Below are 22,801 nucleotides of genomic sequence, written 5' to 3'. Positions count from 1 at the left end.
TGTATTACTGCATTAGATTTAGATTGATGTGTTTTATTTTATTTTACTTGGTCATTCACTTTGTTCTGTCTGTTACTACTTGGAACCACTTAAATCCTACTTTCTGTATTTAATAAAATCACTTTTTACTTATTAATTAACTCAGAGTGTGTATTAATACCAGGGGGGGGGGAACAGCTGTGCATATCTCTCTATCAGTGTTATGGGGGCGGACAATCTATGAGTTTACCCTGTGTAAGCTTTATACAGAGTAAAATGGATTTATTTGGGTTTAGAGCGCACTGGGAGTTGGGCATCCGAGTGTTAAAGATAAGAACATTTCTGTTAGCTGCTTTCAGTGAACCTGCAGCTTTGGGGCAAGTATTTCAGACCCTGGGTCTGTGTTGGAGCAGACGGGCGTGTCTGGCCCAGCAAGTCAGGGTGCTGGGGTCCCGAGCTGGCAGGGAAAGCAGGGGCAGAGGTAGTTTTGGCACATCAGGTGGCAGCTCCCAAGAGGGGTTCTGCGATTTAACCCGTCACAGCCACCCCCTTACACCTTGTCTTGATCCCCTCGGGTTATGGCCCCCCTGCTTGAGAACCCGTGTTCTGGAGCCCAACTCTCTGTGTGTGCATGAACGAGAACATTCTTTGTTTTTCCTGTAGGCATTAGGCCACAGACGCATTTCCTAACATCCATGAAGCAGCCACATTAACGGGAGACAAATATTTCCAATTACCACTTGCTCCTGTAACATGTGTCGCATTTGAGAAGGAGCTTTTGCCAAACTGCTTCAGTGTCAGGCGGGTGCAGAGTATAATACAATACCCAACGCCACGTTTCATTGCCTGTTTGAGAACTAATACGTGAGTTTGCTACAGAGTGCCATGTAAAAGGCTGCAAAGGTATTTATTAATCACTGCTCTAGCAAGTCATTTCTTGCACTTAAGCTATTAGTGGATTTTACGGCACTAATGTGATCTTGCTAAGAGGGCCAGTGGCTTTGCTGGAGTCGCAAATGTTCACTAAACAAAAACCCTCCTTTCATCTGCTGCCAAAACAGCAAGAGGCTTTCTTTACAAGCAAGCAAACAAGTAATCACAGAGGAGTAAAATATTGGGCCAGCAAATGATCAATGGTGTGCTCGGTCTCAAAGAAAGGTGGAGTAATGGCTGGAACAGTGGATTGGGAATCAGGAGACCCTTGCTCTGGCCCTGACTTATTTTGTTACCTTGGGTAAATCATCTCCCCGCTCTGTGCCTCAGTTTTCCCAATCTATAAAATGGACACAATGATGCTGCTCCCCGGCATCATGTCATGTGTTGAGAGCTGCAATGGTCACCTCCAAAATGGGGGTGCTCTGTCCCCTATCCTGATTTTTGGGCATCCCATGTTAAGGAAGATTCAGACAAATCAGAGTCCAGAGGAGAGCAACAAATCGGATCAGAAGTTTAGAAGAGGAAAGGTTGAAATAACCGGCCATATTTAGTCTAGAGAAGAGACAACCGAGGGAGGACCTGATAACAGCCTTCCAATATGTTAAGGGCTGTTCTAAATAGGCTGGGGATCAATTGTTCTTCATGTGCCATGAGGCTAGGACAGGACGGGCTTAACCTGCAGCAAGGGAGATTTAGGTTAGCTATCAGGAAAAACTTCTGAACTAAAGGATAGATGCGCACTGTGACTGGATACCCAGGGAGGCTGTGGAATCCCCGTCATTGGAGGTTTTTAAGAACAGGCTGGACAAACACCTGTCAGGAATGGTCTAGGTCAGGGGTCGGCAACCTTTCAGAAGTGCTGTGCCGAGTCTTCATCTAGTCACTCTCATTTAGGGTTTTGCCTGCCAGTGATACATTTTAACGTTTTTAGAAGGTCTCTTTCTATAAGTCTATAATATATAATTAAACTATTGTTGTATGTAAAAGTAAATAAGGGTTTTAAAATGTTTAAGACGCTTCATTTACAATTAAATTAAAATGCAGAGCCCCCCAGACCGGTGGCCAGGACCCGGGCAGTGTGAGTGCCACTGAAAATCAGCTCGTGTGCCGCCTTCGGCACACGGGCCATAGGTTGCCTACCCCTGGTCTTGGTTTACTAGGTTCTGCTTCAGTGCAGGGGGCTGGACTTGATGACCTTGTGAGGTCCCTTCCCGCCCCACATTTCTATGATGCTTCCCAACATCTCAGGCCTGCTTGTGGGGCTCACACTTATTCGAGTTTGGTAAGTGCTTTGTGAGACGCAGCTCATTAGAGATAAATGACTGCAGGGCCGTCCAGAAGAGCAGATTGCTACTTTTAACGACGTGAGGTGTGCGCCTCGGTACGACCCCGCTGCCCCCAGACTCTCAGCTGGCATTTCAGAGACTCTGCTAAAGTTGACCAAAACATGCGCTAATCTCCTTTTCAACTTTAATGAGTTAGCTGCACAAATGCAAACGCTAGACTGGAGCTACCATTGATCCGAGGCACAATAATCACTGCCAAAGATTCTGCTGCTAATCAGTTCGGCTTCTATTCCTCCAGCAATTTCTTTATCACGCACTCTTTGCTATCGAAGGTACACATCAGATGCAACAGCTTCCAGGGGGGAGGGGGCAGGCAGCAGAAAGAGGTGTGGGGGGCCGGAAGGGAGTGTTCATGTACTGGCACATGCAGAGGCTTGTGTTAAAGTGACACTGTCGGGAATTGAAAACTGCCCTCATCTGTATTAACACCAGCTCTTTGGATTAGTAAAACTGGAATAATAAAAAAAAACCTCAAAATCTCATTCACCTATTTAGGCCAGTCCATCATAGCTCTAAACCCACATTACCAAAGTATCCAAGCACCTCAGTCTTGAACACGGTTGCCAGGGTATCACTCTAACCACTGGGCAGTCCTTCCCCTCTTGTTCTGCTGGGTTGCTCTGTGCATTTCACACTCGGGAGGCCAATGAAAACAACTGGTCAGTTTCCTTTCTGCACCGTAGGTCTCTCTGGGGCCGGTATGCACCAGCAGAGCGTTGCAGTGAGCATCTGGTCAATTTGACTGCACCTTTCCGTTGGAAACCCCTTTGGGAAAACATCGTTGTTACGCCTTGATTTCTGGCTTTGGAAATGGACAAAGCAAATCCACAGAAAATGAGAGGGAGGCTGGTCCAGTGGTTAGGGTGCTGGCCTGCCATGCCCTGCTACTGGGGGCTGAGAACTAAGACCAACAGCATAAATGGTAAAATCAGATCAAGACGAGGTTTTTTTTTTAAATTGCTCCAGTTTTACTGGTCCAAAGCGCTGGTATTAATTCAGTTGAGGGCGGTTTTCAATTCCCGACAGTTTCACTTTAGCCCGAGCCTCTGCACATGCCAATAAATGAACATACTCCCCCAATCGCTGTGGGTGTGTACACCTCCACCCCCACACACACCCTGTTTCCACTGCCTGTTCCCCTTCCCCATGGAAGCTATAGCATCTGCCGTGTGCACTCTGTAGCAAAAAGAAATTGCTGGAGGAATAGACGCCTAAGGCCTGGTCTACACTAGGAAATTAGGTCTGTGTAACTACATCCTCCAAGGGCGTGAAAAATCCATGTCCCTGAGCGACGCAGTTAAATCGACCTAACGCCCAGTGTAGAGAGAACTAGGTCAGTGGGAGAATTCCCTGCCAACCTAGCTCCCACCTTTCCGGGGGTGGGGGGAGTGGGGTGCAGGATCTGCACCACTGCAGCATTGGAAGGGCAGACAAGCCCTAATGAATTAGCAGCAGCCTGTTCGGTAGTGAGTATCGCACCTTGAATCAACAGCCCCTCCAATCCAGTGTACCGCCTTGCTGCGGCGATCTAACTCCCAGTGCGAATGACCACTGCGTTCTCAGGCATGGAGCAGTGGGTTCACTCCGTGCTGTATGGAAGGGGAACATTCTCCCACCCGGCAAGCCCCAGCCGCGGGGTTTATTTTGATACGCTGTAGCTGCATCTTGGCAAGGTGGATGAAAGGAGGGGAAGGAAAGCAAGTTGGTCCCGCTCCTGCTGCCGTTGCCCCAGCGTCCCCAAATGTTGCAGTCCCAGAGGCTCTGGGCATGCAGCTCATTTTCTAGAGCCCACTGGACTTTCACACAAGATACAGACAGGCAAAAACCCATTACTTGATCAACCAGACCACGCGCTGACTTCAGTTAGCTCGCCGTATTTCAGAATACGAACGTCCACGCGCTGAGTTCAGTTAGCTCGCCGTATTTCAGAATACGAACGTCCACGCGCTGAGTTCAGTTAGCTCGCCGTATTTCAGAATACGAACGTCCACGCGCTGAGTTCAGCTAGCTCGCTGTATTTCAGAATACGAACGTCCACGCGCTGAGTTCAGCTAGCTCGCTGTATTTCAGAATACGAATGTCCATGCGCTGACTTGTACTGAAATAACAACTGATGTGCATCAAACCTGCTGTGATTATTTGGGTTCCAGGGTCCACATGGTCCTCGGCTTACAGATACGTTTGGTGGTGAATTTCCACTGGCTCTGAGTTTTTGAGTCCCATTGCACTGGAAGGAGAACACAAGGGCAGGAAGAACCTGAGAAGGGCAACGAGGACGGCAAAGAATAGAAGCTCCAGGAAAGAGCTTTATGCCACTGGCTGACTTTCGAGCTCCTAACAAGTATCCAGATCTAACAGCAATGTCACATCTCATTGGTCAGTCCAGGGATAGCATATCGCTGCTGGGACGCGAGGGAAGTGATGTATTATGAGCTGCTGGCCTCCCACCATTGGCGATAATAAAGAATTGAAATATTGCCATGCTGCCTGCAAGGAGACAAGCTGATTTACATATACCCCTTTCCTCTAATCTCCCGTTGTCCTTCGACCCTGAGCCCCTATGGGCAGGGACTGTCCCTGCTTGAGCATCTAGAACATGGCCAGCACATGTTGGGATTATTGTAAGTGAGCAATTGTGCTAGCCACCCTCTTGGGCCAACGTAGATTTAGCTAGTTTGAGAGCCAGGCTGCCATAGCTGCTGGTAGTACCAACACATCTCTTCTGGGGAGGAGCCACGGAGGGGACCTGTAACACACCCTCACCAGCCAGTTACACAATAACACCAAACAATACTCTGAAGGGATGGCCACAGGGTCACCTTCCCCTTTGAGGGCCGGGAGCCAGCCAGCCCTGTTCATTTATCAGGCCCAGCTGAGAAGGTATCAGGTGCTTTCTAGGAAGGGCTGAGAAAGCTCTGCTGGAAGGAGCTTCAACAGGAGACAGGTCCCTGCAGTGGGCCCTGAAGCAGAGGGGAAGGAAAAGGCATATCAGGATGGAGAGGGCACATCTTCCTTTCAGGATGGAGAGAGCACATCTTCCTGTCAGGATGGAGACAAGCCAACAGGGGCTGTAACCCAGGGCCTACCTAGAGGAACTGTTTTGGGTTTGATGTTTTGACTAAGTTGTAAGGATAAAGCCGTGCCCAGAAAGAGACTCGGGGCATGGCAGTATGGCCTCCCTGGACAAGTCAACAGAGCCAACCTGTGTGAGGGGAAACAGAGGCATCAGCTGGCCTGCAGGGATGAAATCCCCTCTGTGGGCTCTGGCAAATGTAATAAAAACAATACAGTGAATGATCAATCCTTATGAAATCCAAACAGAAAACAGTCAAGGCGAGGGGTCATTATGAGATAATCCACACTGAAAACAGCGGTAGTCACCAAATACCGTTGGAATAAAAATAAACCTGGGGATAGAATGTCTGAGGTGGACGTCAGGGAGGCAGTGAGCTCAGAGAATTTACGGGCAGTGCTATCAATCACCTGGCCAGGGAATCTTATCCGGCATCTAGTCCAGTACCCTGAGGTTGCACTACAGTGTCCATCCGAGACAGAGACATCCAGTCTCGAGTTCAAGAATTCATGTGGAGAATCTATCACACCCTGAGATAAGCTGTGTTAAAAAAAATGGTGCCTTGTTCCCGTTTTGAAGTGGTCTAGCTTCAGCTTCCAGCAGCCAGATCTCGTTTGGCCTTTATCTGCTGGACCGGAGAGCCGTCTACTCTCAGAAATCATCTCCCCTGCTAGGGACTTACCAAAAGTGAGCAACTTGCCTCTGAACCTCAGTTCTCTGGCCATGTTTGAGCATCCACACTGCATTGTAAACATGGTTTACAATTGCTGGATCTGGGTCTCAGAACCTAGCTAGCATGACCATGCTGCGCTAGGCAGACCTTCTGACTCCAGTCTGCACCTTGACTTGGTCCACACTGCAAAATGACAGGACGTGGACCCCAGTCACAGCGGGACTCGGCTATGACCATCCCACTCCCATGATCTGAGGATCCCAGTCCTGAGTGCTTGCTGACCAGAGTCAGATTGATTTGTGTGTGGATGGAAGAAGGGCTTAGGCTGAAACCTAAGTCTGAGCCTGGACTTACCATGCAGTGTAGACAGACCTTAAATCTCACCGTGAGAAAGGTTTCCGAGACCTCAAATCATATTCACAGCCATTCTCTAAACCCTCTCCAATTTCTCTACATCCTTTGGAAGTGCGGCCACCAGAACTGGGCACAGTCTTGCAGTCAGAGGCTCACCAATGCCATATACACAGGTAATATCACCTCCCTACTCCTACTCGATAGTCCCCTGCTTATAATGATCACCTGTTCTAGCCATAGCAATCAATCACCAGATCGCCTAGCAACCCACGCATGGGTTGGTGACTCACAGATACCAGGACCAGGCTGAAAAGTATTTAAAACATTAAAAAAACAGGGCATGTTTAGTCTCATAAGAATAGCCAGACTGGGTCAGACCAAAGGTCCATCCAGCCCAGTGTCCTGTCTGCTGACAGTGGCCAATGCCAGGTGCCCCAGAGGGAGTGAACCTAACAGGCAACGATCAAGTGATCTCTCTCCTGCCATCCATCTCCACCCTCTGACAAACAGAGGCTAGGGACACCATTCCTTACCCATCCTGGCTAATAGCCATTAATGGACTTAACCTCCATGAATTTATCCAGTTCTCTTTTAAACCCTGTTATAGTCCCAGCCTTCACAACCTCCTCAGGCAAGGAGTTCCACAGGTTGACTGTGCACTGTGTGAAGAAGAACTTCCTATTATTTGTTTTAAACCTGCTGCCCATTAATTTCATTTGGTGGCCCCTAGTTCTTGTATTATGGGAATAAGTAAATAACTTTTCCTTATTCACTTTCTCCACATCACTCATGATTTTATATACCTCTATCATATCCCCCTTTAGTCTCCTCTTTTCCAAGCTGAAAAGCCCTAGCCTCTTTAATCTCTCCTCATATGGGACCCGTTCCCAACCCTTAATCATTTTAGTTGCCTTTCTCTGAACCTTTTCTAATGCCAGTATGAGGAGACCATAACTGTACGCAGTATTCAAGATGTAGGCATACCATGGATGTATATAAGGGCAATAAGATATTCTCCATCTTATTCTCTATCCCTTTTTTAATTATTCCTAACATCCTGTTTGCTTTTTTGACTGCCGCTGCACACTGCGTGGACGTCTTCAGAGAACTATCCACAATGACTCCAAGATCTTTTTCCTTACTCGTTGTAGCTAAATTAGCTCCCATCATATTGTATGTATAGTTGGGGTTATTTTTCCCAATGTGCATTACTTTACATTTATCCACATTAAATTGCATTTGCCATTTTGTTGGCCAATCACTTAGTTTTGTGAGATCTTTTTGAAGTTCTTCACAGTCTGGTCTTAACTATCTTCAGCAGTTTAGTATCGTCTGCAAACTTTGCCACCTCACTGTTTTTTTTCCCTCAAGAAAAGAAGACTTGGGTGGGTGGGAACCTGATAAGTCTTCAAATATATGAAGAGCCGTTACGGGGTGCTGGAACTAAGCGTGCTGCGCAGGGAGGGGTGGCAGCCCCCCTTGGCTTGAAGTGGTTTTCATCATATGCAGGGTTTACAGTTTGGTTCAATGGCTTTCGGCACCCCAGGGCTGTTATGAAGAGGACGGGGATCGATTGTTCTCTATCTCCATTGAAGGTAGGACAAGCAGTAATGGGCTTAATCTGCAGCAAGGGAGATTTAGTGGAGATATGAGGAAAAATGTTCTAATTCTCTGGGCAGTGAAGCTCTGGAACGGGCTTCCAAGGGAGGTTGGGGAATCCCCATCCCTGGAGGTTTTGAAGAACAGGCTGGACAAGCACCACTCAGGGATGATCTAGGTTTTTTGGTCCTGCCTCAGCGGAGGGGGCCTGGACACGCTCTCCTGGTGAGGTCCCATCCAGCCCGACATGTCTCTGATGCTATCAATAAGGCAAAGGCCTAGGCTGTTCTTTCCAAGCCAGGAGGGCTACTCTCAGACCCTTCCACCGCTCTGTATGGGAAGGGGGTGACTTGGGCGTTACCACGCTGAGCACAGCAGTGCCGAACTTCTGTGACTCCCGTTCCTGGGCACCTACAAGCCAGCAATCTGGAAGCCACCTAAACTAGCCAACAGGAAAGGTCAAGAAAGCAGCCGAAGCCTCACCCCTCATAGGGATGTAGGGCCCTAACTCTGGGCCGGAGGGAGGCATCTCCCTCCACTTGGGATTCACAGCCAGAAGGCGGGTGCCTACGCCAGGTCAGTCATTCTCCAAAACAAACAGAGGAAGTGCCCCTCTGCTAACGTTTCTCCCAGTGGTTAGCGCGCTCCCCCTAGGCGTGGGAGACCCAGCTTCCCCCCTCGGGCTTGCTGTGAAGAAGGGATTTGAACTTGCCCTAATCTCTAGGTCAGAGGGTCATCTGGGGCAGGCTGTCAATCTCTCCTGTCAAAGCTGTTCCGCAGTGGGACCCGACTTTCGGTCCGCCACCTCCTGGCAGGTGCCCAAATGGCACCTCAAAGTCATTCTACAGCCCTCCCCAGGGGTAATGAGCCCCTCCGACAAGCTACCGTCAGCCTTCAGTTCATCCACTCCAGAAATAATCTGTGTGTTACCCACCCTCTCCCCTCCCACAATCCTGCTAGATTAGAATTTCACACACACTTGTTTCAAATGACAGGCAATGAATAAAAGCCTCTCCGACTGTCACACCTCCAGACCTGAGGGTGGGGGTGCTGTCAGGGATTCGTTATTCCAATGAGTCACAGGGAGGATCACAGACTGAGTTAACTGCAGCAAATCAGCCTCGCTAGCAAAGCCGAGCTTCTAGCCTCCGTTGCACAAATCAGCCTTTGGCCTGTGTTCACCCACGCTTCCAGCTTAGCGTGCGAACAGCCGGCAGGGGATACGTGCAAAGATCTCGGGTGCACACAGGGAACTTCCTCTGGGCGATTACTCCCCACTGGTCTCCTCTTTTGATCTGGAGCGCTACCGGATCTGAGACAGAGCTTTCACCCTCTGGGCTCGGCTGGCCACATGGAATGGAAGCAGAGTTCTCCAGCCAGCTGGCATGTTCTCTTCCCCAGTCACAAGGGGGGAGATGTGTGTCTGTAAGACCAGCAGGGCAGATCCACACCCTGTCTTCAGTCTTGCACAATCCTCCCAGACAGCACAAAACACCAGCTATGGAGAGCAGGCAATGACAGGACAAATGAGAATTTCTGTGAACAGATTTTTAGCCATTGGTCATTACCATAAGTACTAGTATGGAACTCCAGTGGGCCTGGTTCTTTTCTACACTAAGGCCTCATTGCACTGCAAGCTTTAGAGGGGGTATACAGTATATTTATACTCACGTTAATGCCCGTTTACACTGCTAGGTCTGTGTACGGCAGCTGTCCTGTAAACGGCCATCGGCCCCGTGTGTCTCATACGGGCTTCATTAATATGGACAAACCAGTTTGGATGAAATAAGCTAGTTATCGCTGGAGGCGGGGCAAGGCTTTGGCTAATGCTAGTCTTCATTTTCAAACACATCCCGGTTCTGATCAGGAGGCAGAGATGCCAACATTCTGGAAGGAAATTTGTTTCTATGCAATTTTCAGGTTGGTTCTGCTGATTTCAAAGGTGAGGGCACGTGTCAGACAGAAGCAAACCTATGTCTGCCCAGCGCTAGGGGCAGTCCCTTCGCCCCATTGAAACTTTACATTTTACAGCAAACATCCAAGTCAACAAACAAGCCAACATTTATGCACAGGGCATCACTCCTAATTCTGCAACCAACTCTTCAGGACTCAAATTTCCCCTTCGTAGCCTGAGATCACATAGCGAGGTAGAATGCCAGCAAGCTTGCATTCAGGGCCGCCGAGAGCGGGTTCGGGTCCAGGTGAAAAATTTTTTTCGGGTCTCCCAGCAAGGGCGGACCGGCTAAACAGGGCTGACGAAGCCGGGGAAGCTGGGCCCTGGGCCCCCTTCTGGACCACCAGGCCCCGGTAATTGGTACCGGCTTCCCCCACCTCGTTGGCCCTGCTTGCATTCAGGGGTTTAAATATGCAACTCAGTAGTTTTCAAGTTGCAGGTTGCAAGCGAGCACTCTATCCACCATGCTAGTTTTGTCCCAAAGATAAAGGACCTCTCCGTTTTCAAACAGAAATGGCAACATCTACTCAGAGCCCAGACTGGACACTTGCAGGGTTGGCAGAGGTTTTTCTGATCAGCACCCCCCATGAAAACAAATACCTCCCACCAAATCCCCCCTCCCCATCTGTGCTTGCTCCATGGATTTCTTTGTCGTCGGGGGTGTTTTAGGTAAATTCAGCAGTGATCCGATTTGCTGCTGAAATTAAAAACTGGGAGAAATACACGTCACAAATTTCCCTGGAGAGTTGGGAGCAGCGGGGGTAGCACCAGGCAGGGAGAATGAGCAGCACAGAGATAAGAGCGGGAGACGTGACTAAGCAGCCGCACCCAAGTTTGTGTGACATTTGTCTCCTGACAGCGTGGTGACTGCACACCTTGGCCTACTCAGTGGCCTATTCAGAGTAGCAGCCTCATTAGGGTAGGGTCTACCCCTCCTGGAAGTGCAGGGAAAACAGGATTAGGGGAGTCGCTTCAGGAAAGGGTCTCTCCATCTCTCCCCTTAGAAGTGACTCACCATAGGAAAATGTTTGATAGCCCCCACTCCACACGTCAAACTACAGACTCACCCGTTGCTCCTGTGTGGCGACAAAGGTCTGAAATCCAGGGGCCACTCCGAAGCCAAGTTCTTGGACGAAGGGCGGCTCCGACTGGCTGTGGATCTGAACTTTGACTCCAGCTTCAAACGTCGTTTCCTCTAAAAAGAGAAGTAGGAATGCTACGTCACCAGAGGAAGAACAGGTTCGCTAACTGGCCGCTGTGACTCTGAGGGTCGCATACAGATTTAAAAGGGAGCTCATGCGTCGGATCATGTTTGGAATCGTTACTACATCATTACAACCAAAAGGGGTTGGGATGAATTTATTATGCTAGCAAATGTGCTGTTCAGGGAGGAGGGGAGAAATCAACGTGTGCTACTTGTCTGCTCAGTGGTGTTTCACTGCAGGGCTCTTTGATGGACACCGTGGGAGAGAATCAGGACCATCCTTTGTGGGTGAACCAAGCAGGCTCTGGATTTGTCATTTTGGGGGGTTAATCCGGCTCACATCTGCAGCCACTGCTGCTGGCCATTGAAACATCAATAGCCTCTCCAGACTCAGAGCACAGAGCGGCCCGTTCTGTGGGCTTCTTCCCCCTTGGGTAGCTGCTGCATTATGGCAGGTTCCACAACTCCTAAATGTGCCAGAAGGGTTCTAGGGATGGGGGTGGGGGGTTGCAGATAAGATGCCCTGTCTCCTGGAGAGGCCAGGCCACTGTCCAGACAACCTCTGTCTCTTTCTGAGGTTTGAGGTACCCAAGGGACTACAGCTATTTTCTACCAGGCAGAAATCTGGTTTGAAATATATTTCCCGCATTAGGTAAGCTTCCCCCACCCCAAAAAACCCATGTATGTTACAAGAACATTACTTGTGGCACGACTTCACTTCTGGCAGTGTAGAGCCCAGCCCAGCTAGCACAGTACAAATAGCAGTGTAGACCGTGAGGCACTGCTTTGGAGGGTAGAGTACAGACATGCCTGAACCCTAGAGTATATACCCGGCATGGCTCTTGACACGCCCAAACAGTGCCTCCCCCATCTGCACTGCTATTTCCAGCAGTGTAGTGTCCCACAGCCTCCCCGCTGCTCCAGCAGTGGGGGAAGACTCTGATTGGAGAAGGCAGAGAATAAAGGCTCCAGCAGCACCCCACTGCCAGAGCTTTTCCTGGCTGCCTTCCTCCTGCCAGAGCATTTCACTGCCACGTACAGCTACATGCATCCTAGGGGCCACCACAAGTGTGGACAAAGCCTTAGGCTGCAAGGTCAAGCACTTGAAAATGTAGGAAATGCCAGGTTTACACAGATGTCTGGACAACTTTGATTCTTCCGCTTTGTGGGTCCATCATGTGAACTGAACAAGCCAGGGGGCCTGTGGAAAATATACTATGCCATCATGTCATTAAAGACCATGGGTACAATTTTCAAAGGTGTCTCAGTGATGTAAGAGTGCAAAGGTTAGGGTTTGTCTACCCATGAAAATTAATCCAGAATAAAGTAGGGCGTGAATTTTAAAGCAGATTAACTATTCTCAATTAACTCCACACGTGGAGACTATTTCAGAACAACAGTGCCTTATTCTGAATTAGCTTAATCCACTTTGGAAGTGGATTAAGTTAATTTGGAATAACACTTGTATTCCGAAATAACTCCCTGTGTAGACAAACCCTAAGGCAGTTAGGAGCTAAATTCCATTGATTTACACTAACTGGGCATTTGGGAAACTGGGAGCAATTAGTCCAATATGCTCTGAAGTCTACGTTCACAAATTCCCCCATAATGAACGTAACTTCCTGAGAGCACTGGCTGGCTCTCCTGATTACACAGCATTGCCAGGCTTCCCCAAAGCACAGTCTGCTCAGCAGAGCTGCAGGGGAGCAGCAAACAGAGCCCAGGAGCTTCGTAGAACTACAGCTGACCTTCAAGCTAACCAAGAATTTCAGCTCGCCGGGGCTCAAATAACCAAGGTTTCAGTGCTTATCAACTGGGAATTTTGCACGTGTCAACCATCGGACTTCAACGCTTAACAGTCATGGGGGAGTTGAAGCTTGTGATGTCAGAAAGTTCCTTTCCACTAGATTTACAGTAAACCCACATACTTGGCTGACAGCTTCTAGGTCATGGTGATGTGAGCATTCTGAAGAGGCCCATGAGATGTTCAGAAGCCCCCACCCCCGTCCCTCTCTTCACAATTCGCTCTGGAAAGACACATTAAGTGGAACATTAAAGATGATAAAACTCACATGAGGCAGGAATCCTCAAGTTATAATCCTGCCCCCCTTCTCTCCTTCCTTTTGTCAGAAGTCTGCCCCTGCCTTCGCTTTGGACTTTCTCCTCCTTTGCATTCTTCGTAAGTTGCTATGTTGGCTAGGGAGTGAGAAGGCGCAGTTTGGAAAGCAGCAATGGCCGAAAGCCATTTGGGGAGGTAGGGGGCAGAATGAGTGGAGAGTGAATTAGATACAAGTGCAACGTGGCGTGGAGATGCACTTTTGGGCACATCGTGTTATGCAAGAGGTCCTCTATTCAGCACTGGTGGTGCTGCGCCCGGAACACAGTTCTAGGCACAGACAAATTGGAGGCAGCTCAGCAAAGTGCAACAGACTTGGGTCCTGAACATAATGAATCTGCTGATCTCTGGTGCTGGATGTTCTCTAAGTTCTGACCCCCTGATAATTACTATTACTGGAATATTACATCATTTAAAAAAAATCTTAATGTAGAAGAACTTTAAGCATAAAAAAGGGAAAGCTACTGCCTAAAATTTATCACCATGGGTCACCAATAAATCCTGACTATGAACCCATAGGTTTGGGTAGCCAGGAGTTTTCCTGCATATTAAGTGCTCAAATGCACTTGTTCTCCTCTGACTTTCTTTAAAATTCTCAGGGTGCCTAGGAGCGCTGTCTGTGGAGGTTGCTGATCATGATGTCTCACACTCCTAATGTGTTCCTAAGCTGCTTATTCATGCCCTGAGGGTCTCACAAGGTGCTCCAATAATCACTGGATTGTCTTTGTTCTAGTTTTCCATAATTGGTCCACTTCCTGGCAGAATTCTTCCTATGTCATCACCTCCTTGTTTGCATTTCTGTCTGCTGGGATGGCAATATCAATTAACATGGCTTGGTTTGCCTTTTTTTAATACAGCACCTATGTCCGGCCTGAACTGTTAGGTCTGTGGCAACTGCCAGATCCTATAAAATCTCATCCTCTTCATTCTCTAGTGTGCTTTTGATCTGGTGGTCGTAACATCGCCCAGTTTGTTTAAATCTGTTAGGCACTTGGCAGTCTCATTGTGTCTGTTCCTATATTCTCTCTCAGCCAGGCTCCTGCAGGTGCTCGATACACGCTCCATTGGTTTTTCCTTTTCGGAACATGCTCTGCAGTTCGGGGAGCAGTTCTGTTGGGCAGTTATGTTGCAACCTTATGGACTGACTGCTCTTGGCCATTCACAGTAAGGCTCTCGGCCTCTCTCTTAAGAGGACTTCTACAAGCCAGGAGTTTGTTCAACTTCGATCACTAATAGGCTGTCTCTCCCTCCACCACTGTACGTGCACTGATTTCTGTGTAAATCTTTTGTCTTCCTTTGTTGATTTGGTTTCCCCTTTCTTTGATGCTTTCTTGGCCTAGGATGCACACTCAGCCATCTCTTGTTATCGTGACCATATTAGCTTTCATTCTGGTCAACTCTTCATGTATTTTGAGGATATATTCTTCATTCTTGATTGCTTCCTCCACCAATAGCAGACCTTTTCCTCCATCACCTCATCGGATGTATGTCCCGTCCATGTCTTGATTGGTATGCATTACTCTGTGAATCCGTTCAATCTGGAGGGAATATCTGGCACTGGGTACAGCTCAACAGAAAGCAACTTTGATGTAGAGGATGGAAGCAAAGTGAGAAAGAAGGAAGCCGTGTGCAGTAATTTTGGACTCCAACTCAGACAACACATGCATCTGTGAAATTTGTAACAAGCTATGTCGTTCTCAAATTGGGCTTGTCAGCCATAATATGATTCATCAGGCGCCTGACTAGACCTCTTAGGCATATACCATGATCCAATGGATTGATGCTTGCCTATAATAATAATGAATCACTAGAAGTGCCAGCTGGTCTCCGTATTGGAAGAGAAGGTTAAAGGACTAGTGACCAGTATCAACCCTGCGCTGCATCAGAGAAAATGAAGACTTTCTGGATAGAAGTCAGTGTTTGGTACTGCAGGCACAGCATGCTGAAGAATCAGAGAGGGCAGTGCAGAATGGGGAAGAAAATCAGCAGCATGTGACCTCCAGGAGAAGAAAGAGGAGAACCCATGTACCCCCAATGCAGATAGAGATAAGAAACTGTTTTCAGGCTCTCTGCACAGATACTATAGCGGATAATGGTTTGGAAGAGTCATCTGAGGAAAGGAATCAGAAGGAGACCCCATCGACCGGAGGGCATGGGATGCATTGTACTAGGGATGGGGGTTCCACGACCACCACTCCCAAGAGGAGGAGACGGGTGGTGGTGGTCGAGGACTCCCTCCTAAGGGGGACGGAGTCATCCATCTGCCGTCTAGAGAGCAGTATAATAGCTCAAAGCTCCAGTATGAAACTGGAGAAAAGCCTGTTGAGAGTCTTGGGTTACATTTAGAGGTGAGAGCAACAAGGGTGATGTCGTGGTGGGCGTCTGCTATAGACCTCCAGACCAGGAGGATGAGGTAGACGAGTGTTTCTTTGGACAACTAGCAGAAGTTTCCAGGTCACAGGCCCTGGTTCTCATGGGAGACTTCAATCACTCTGACATCTGCTGGGAGAGCAACACAGCGGTGCACAGACAATCCAGGAAGTTTTTGGAGAGTGTTGAGGACAATTTCCTGGTCCAAGTGCTGGAAGAACCAACTAGGGGCCGTTCTCCTCTTGACCTGCTGCTCACAAACAGGGAAGAATTGGTAGGGGAAGTAGAAGTGGGTGGCAACCTGGGAGGCAGTGACCATGGGATGGTCGAGTTCAGGATACTGACCAAAGGAAGAAAGGAGAGCAGCAGAATATGGACCCTGGACTTCAGAAAAGCAGACTTTGACTCCCTCAGGGAACTGATGGGCAGGGTCCCCTGGGAGGCTAATATGAGGGGGAAAGAAGTCCAGGAGAGCTGGCTGTATTTTAAAGAAGCCTTATTTAGGGCGCAGGAACAAACCATTATGATTTGCAGAAAGAATAGCAAACATGGTGGGTGACCAGCTTAGCATAACAGAGAAATCTTCGGTGAGCTTAAATACAAAAAGGAAGCTTACAAGAAGTGGAAACTTGGCCAGATGACTAGGAAGGAGTATAAAAATATTGCTCAGGCATGCAGGAGTGTAATCAGGAAGGCCAAAGCACAACTGGAGTTGCAGCTAGCAAGGGATGTGAAAGGTAACAAGAAGGGTTTCTACGGGTATGTTAGCAACAAGAAGGTGGTCAGGGAAAGTGTGGGACCCTTACTGAATGAGGCAGGCAACCTAGTGAGAGATGATGTGGAAAAAGCTGAAGTACTCAATGCTTTTTTTGCCTCAGTCGCCACAAGCAAGGTCAGCTCCCAGACTGCTGCACTGGGCAGCACAGCATGGGGAGGAGGTGAGGGGCCTTCAGTGGTGAAAGAACAAGTTAAAGACTATTTAGAAAAGCTGGACATGCACAAGTCCATGGGGCCGGATGCGCTGCATCCGAGGGTGCTAAAGGAGTTGGCGGATGTGATTGCAGAGCCATTGGCCATTATCTTTGAAAACTTGTGGTGATTGGGGAAGGTCCCAGACATCTGGAAAAAGGCAAATATAGTGGCCATCTTTTAAAAAGGGGAGAAAGAGAATCTGGGGAACTACAGACAGGGCTGCCCTTAGGATGTATGGGGCCCTATTGTTGTACAGAAAAAAACTACACAGGATCTTTTCAGGGGGCAAGACAAAGATGCCACATTTATTATAGCAATTTGATTTATGACCAATAACTAATATCTTAATCCTTATACACACACATTATAGCTAATACCTATACACAGACACACACACATTCACACACACACATCCATCAGATGTAGGTCTGGCAGGCTGGAGGCTTTTTCAGTGTTAAGTACTAGATCCCCTCCGGAGGTAGACTCACCAGGCTGCAGCAGCCAGCTGTGGTGGGAGCCTGAAGGTAGGTTCAGAACAGGGCTAGGAAGAGGTGGGAGGTTGTAGTACACTAAGACCCAAATTTTTGGGTGTCCTAAGCAGCCACATATGCCTAAGGACGGCCCTGACTACAGACTGCTCAGCCTCACTCAGTCCCCAGAAAAATCATGGCGCAGGTCCTCAAGGAATCCATTTTGAAACACTCGGAGGAGAGGAAGGTGATCAGGAACAATCAACATGGATTCACCAAGGGCAAGTCATGCCTGACCAACCTGATTGCCTTCTATGATGAGATAACTGGCTCTGTGGATATGGGGAAAGCGGTGGACCTGATATAGCTTGACTTCAGCAAAGCTTTTGATACGGTCTCCCACAGTATTCTTGCCAGCAAGTTAAAGAAGTATAGGCTGGATGAATGGACTATAAGGTGGATAGAAAGCTGGCTAGTTCGTCAAGCTCAATGGCTCGATGTCTAGTTGGCAACCGGTATCAAGCGGAGTGCACCAGGGGTCGGTCCTAGGGCCGGTTTTGTTCCGTATCTTTATAACTGATGCTCCATGATTTTTCCAGGGACTGAGGTGAGGCTGGTCGGTCTGTAGTTCCCTGGGTTCGCCTTCTTCCCTTTTCCTCTGTTCTATGCACTCCCCCTGAAGCTCTGAGAGTTGGAGACAGGAAACTGGGCTAACAGACCATTGGTCTGACCCAGTATGGTAACATGTTATTAACCTACGTTTCCTCTGATTTAATGCCATCCTGTTATTTCTAATTACACTCCCTTATACTACCCTAAGCAACTACTTAGCCCTGCCTGGTTATCCTCCACAGTTGTAAGTAGTTACCATGGGCTTCCCTGGGTAATTACCTTGCAAGAGAGAGAAGACGGCATTTATTTAGTACATTTTATTGGAAAATGGGAACTGTTTTGTTAGAACATTTTTGGACCAAAAATATTTCATTTCTTAACCTTCCTCATACATCAATACCTCGAGCTTCTTAAACAGTTGGGTTGTTCTTCTCGGAGTTATCTAGGAACATTTCTGACAGGTGCGTGCACACATATGATATTGCATTATACATCTAGAAACAAACTGTGACAAGCAAGGCACATACAGATAATTTACAGGGAGCTATAACAGGCTTGTAAATTGTAGGACTTGTAACTTTAAATAGAGATTCCTCACGTGTAATAGGCATTAACTCTAGAACAGGCTGGAGAACGTATTTTCCACCATGTGAAAAAGTTTGTTAAAAAAAAAAGTTTAAAGATGGTTTGGTTTTCAGTTGCAAATGTTTGTTGCTTTGTCTTTGATGACAAAATGAAAAATGTAATTTAAAAAAAAAAAGAACATTTCCCACTGACATTTCACTTTCTATGAAATAGCCATTTTCCACGCAAAAAACTTTGATTGGATATTTTTGGACCAGTTCTAAATAATTAGTCTCCCTATGAAATGTTTACTAGTACCAGTCTGGAGATCTGTATGTGTGAGACCATCTAAAATACATGCCGCATATGAAAGGGAAAAAAAGAAATGGAGCTAGAATTCAATCTGCTAGGAATCCATAGAATCAGACCATCCACACTGAGGCACCAAGGATGCAGGGGAAACTCTGTGACGAAAACTTTGGTAGCCACACAAGATGTTTTTTTTTTTCTGGAGGGCATGTAAGACTCAGAACCTGAGCGTAGTTCGTTTTCTTAAATACCATTGCTTTCCTCTTTTGGTTCTCTGGAGACGTTAACAAACTCTTCCCCTCTTCTTAAAAGCGTTTCTCCAACAAACAAGAACAAGATCTTGGAGAGACACCTCCAAGGAAAACCAGGAGGTCAAAGTCCTCGAAGGAGGCCGTCCTCTCCAGCTCCTCCATTCATGCGGCTTGCCACGGTGTGGCAGGGAAAAGAAGAGAAAGGACCATAAGAATAGGGCCAAGGGGGAAAAAAAGCCAAGGGGCACAGAAGAAAAAAATGAAACGGCAGGCAAATAAACAAGATGCCATGGACACAAATAAACCAGGGTTCAGTACCCTGAAACTAAGTATTTCTGTCAGCCTTTCGTCTCAAAGGGTCAATACACAGAGAGAGTTCAGGCAAAACCAAGAGCGTCAGATGTTCTGATCATATTCACACTAGAGGTGCAGTTCTCTACAGTGAGATGATCCATGGGTTCAAAGGAGGGGAGTTGTCGGCCAGACTTTAGTTCAGGGATCGGTAACCTTTGGCACGTGGCTCGCCAGGGAAAGCCCCTGGCGGGCCGAGCCGGTTTGTTTATCTGCCGCGTCCGCAGGTTTGGCCGATCACAGGTCCCACTGGCCAGCACATCCCTTGGCCCGTGCTGCTTCCCACTGCCCCCATTGGTTTGGAGCGGCGAACCAGTGAGAGCTGCGATTGGTCGAACCTGCGGACGTGGCAGGTAAACAAACCGGCCTGGCCTGCCAGGGTGCTTACCCTGGGGAGCCGCGTGCCAAAGGTTGCCGATCCCTGCGTTTAAGGGATTGTCTACATGGAGTTATTCTGAATAGCTATTCCTGATTAACTCCATATCCTTATTCTGGAATAAGAATGCCTTAGTTTATTCCAGTGGATTCAGCTAATTCAAACTAATTCAGAATAAATCACTCTCATTCCAGAATAAAAGTACTCACACATGAAGACAATCAGGACTAGCTCTTCCCCTTTAAATTCACACCTGATCTTAATCTGAATTAGTTTCTCAGTGTAGACAGCCCTGAATCAAACACATACTCCTTCTCAATACCAGAAACTTTGAAAAGAAGGACAGGAGAACAGAGCTTGTCCATCAGAGAATGCTGGAAACTCTCATGATTTTATTGTGATATTTGGTATGTTTCTAGGGTCTCGGCTCCTGGGGGCATGTGATTAGGTGATACTCTCATCCTTTATTTTTTTAAAAGTAAGTTTCTAGCTATCATGGTTGTGAAAAAAATCTCAAAAATGTGACCTGAGTCTCAGACACTGGAGAACAAAACAAACAAACAAACAAAAAAATCCCAAATGTTTTTTAATCTCATGCTTTTTAAGCAAATATCTCATTTTTTAAAACTTGACTCATGATTTCGTGCTAATCCCATTCTTCACAGTGTAGCATTTTTTTAAAAAAATTCCTTGCACCACAGTCCCATTTTGGGAAGGAGATACCCTTGGTATCTGTTTTTGAAATGCATCACGATACGGCATTGTACACAGCACACAGTGTCCCCAAAGAAATTGTGACTGCTCGTCTAGCTAAAGGATTACAGTTATGTTAATTAAATTGCTGGATTAATTTGATGTGTGCTTCCTGCTGGCTTCTGAACATTATAAACCATCAAGCATTTCTGGTGCTTCTATTTCTGATGACCCAAGGAAATAGGTCTGGGTTATATTGTCACTAGAAAATCTTGATAAAGCTCCAGGTGATCATATATTTGGGTACAGTTTATAAAGTCAATCCCCATGTCTATATGGGGAGCTGCCATTAGAATGAAAAGCACCATCACTGGTACTTGGGTACCCTTCTCCCCCCCTCCAGATTACTATGTAACCCACCCAAAGACTTTCTGTTGTAGATTAATATCTCCATTAATATCGCCAATATTTGACACGAACTTAATGCCAGTGAGGTGTGGAGGAAAGAATTGGGTTACGGGTCATTAATATCTCTAACAGTTCGATAGAGGCTCTGCCGTCTCTATCCTATGGGGCAGAAAAGGACACACGTTCCTATGTGGAAAAAAACAAAGCAAACCCACCTTCTCCAATCTGGGCAAAAGCATCCAATGCAACCCCCGACCCCAGGTCCCTGTAGGAAACGTGCCCTCGAGGAATAAGCACAGAATTGGGAGTCCCGGGCTCTCATCCTGGCTCTTGGGCTAAGCTCTTACCTGCTCTGTGCCTCAGTTTCTCTGCCTGCACCCTGGGGGTAACACGAGTGATCTAACTCAGCGAGGACGGGGAGAAGCCATTCATGTTTCGACAGTGCTGTCTCCAGCGCTCATTACGTGTTCAGAGTTATTATTAGTGCAGGGGGGAGGGTGATTATCATGCAGGAACAATCCTGTTTTGCTCTTGTTCTTGCGAGAGCACTCCACTGATCTGCACAAATGCCATGCATTCGCCTTCCCTCCCCGAAACCCACCACTCCCTCCCCCGTGTCTTCATTGGTAGCAGCCGGGAGCCACGCGTCTCTCCAGTAATGTTTTGCACACACACGTCTCTCAGGGGTCGGAGACATTTGAGGGTCAGGCTTCAGCAGGGCTAACTGGTTAATATATCGCCATGGAAACCATGTGTGATGAAGCAATCGCTCACCCATTTTTTTTTGTTTTTTTTTGCTCTTTGTCTCTCTGCCAAGCTGGCCTCTCTCCTTTCTACCTATTTCACTTCCATGCAAAGTAGCCAAAGCACCAGACTGTGAGACTCACGCCCCATCTGGCAGAATCCTGCAGGGTTGCTGCAGTTGGGCATTGGTCGAAGGTGCCAGATGAAAGGAATCCTGCATCCGGAGCTCACCCATGTTACAACACTGGAGCAACGGGCAGCTCGGAGAGAAGCCCAATTCATGGAGATCCATTCCCAGAAGTTCCAAGTCATTTCCTGGGTGGGCTCCTTCCTCCGACTGATGGGCATAACAGTCTCTTGCTTAGCAGGTGCATCACAGCAGGCCATCCCAGTCCATGGGGCACCGGGGGCTGGGATTTTCAGAGACGAAACATAATCAAGCGCTAGTCAGCATTCACTCCGCCGCACCTGTTTAACCATGTTACGTCTCATGTTCCTCATGTTTCAAGGTTTCAGCCAGGCACTGGTAGGGTCAGGAAGAGATTCCCCCACCCTCCACAATGTATTCGGGGAGGAGTTTATTGGTCTCCTTCCTCAAGTATCAGGGATGGCCACAGCTGGAGATGGGACCTTGGGCGGGGTAGGCCAGGGCTCCGAGGTGGCACCAAACACTCTTTCTCTCTCACTCAAGTACTTGGCTGGCTGGTGTTTGCTCACATGATCAGGGTTTCACTGATCACCATATGCGGGATTGGGAGGGAATTTTCCCCCAAGTCAGATTGGAAGGGACCTTGTTTTTTATTTTTTCCCACTCTCCTCAGCAGTGTGGGGTGCAGGTCACCTGCCAGGATTATCTGGGTGTATCTCACGTCATCATTCCCCTCAGACACTGGTGCCCCTCGGTCCCTCCCGGTCTCTGTCTGTGATTTGCAATAATCTAGTCTGCTGTGGGCTGTAATACTTTGGGCTAATTTCAGTTGTTGGGTTCACTGCGCGGGTGGTGGGCGGTGGTGTTGACCTGTGATGAAGTGGTGGTCCCTTCTGACCTTAATCTCCTGACTGTATGTTACACCCCATCCTAAGGTGCTGTTCCCAACCGGGACATTTTATTTAAACATTTGCAAAAAAAATCAAGTCATTCCCATACGCAGCTCACACAAAACCCTCCACCGCAGAGCTCCCAACTCTGCTCTGATCACACGGGGCGCACCAGAGCTCTGTCCTCCTCACCTCTCGGCAGAGTTCCAGAGTGAAAGGGTCTGTGATTCCCAGCTCGGGAGATAGACACACGCTAGTTCTGCTTGAGCTGGTGCGCTAAAAGGAGCAGTGTGGCCATGGTAGGAAGGGCAGTGAGTCCGGCTAGCCGCTCGAATAAAATGCCCCCCCTCCAGCCCCCGGGTACGTACTATTTTTAGGCTCCGGCTGGAGAAGAGCTACCGTGCGTACG

At 47.9% G+C, this 22,801-nt stretch overlaps 1 protein-coding gene across 1 annotated transcript in view; it reads right to left on the bottom strand.

The window, feature by feature from the left end:
- LOC120384907 (acid-sensing ion channel 2) overlaps positions 1-22,801 on the bottom strand; it is a 1,047,281-nt gene that overhangs the window by 98,741 nt on the left and 925,739 nt on the right. The window contains exon 3 of the mRNA XM_039504006.1: positions 10,982-11,109. Coding sequence (XP_039359940.1) covers positions 10,982-11,109 — 128 coding nt within the window. The remainder of the gene's footprint in view (positions 1-10,981; positions 11,110-22,801) is intronic.

The sequence above is a fragment of the Mauremys reevesii genome, linkage group 17, assembly GCF_016161935.1.
Source record: "Mauremys reevesii isolate NIE-2019 linkage group 17, ASM1616193v1, whole genome shotgun sequence".
NCBI classification, from domain to species: Eukaryota; Metazoa; Chordata; order Testudines; family Geoemydidae; genus Mauremys; species Mauremys reevesii.
This window is presented reverse-complemented; position numbering and strand designations above follow the sequence as displayed.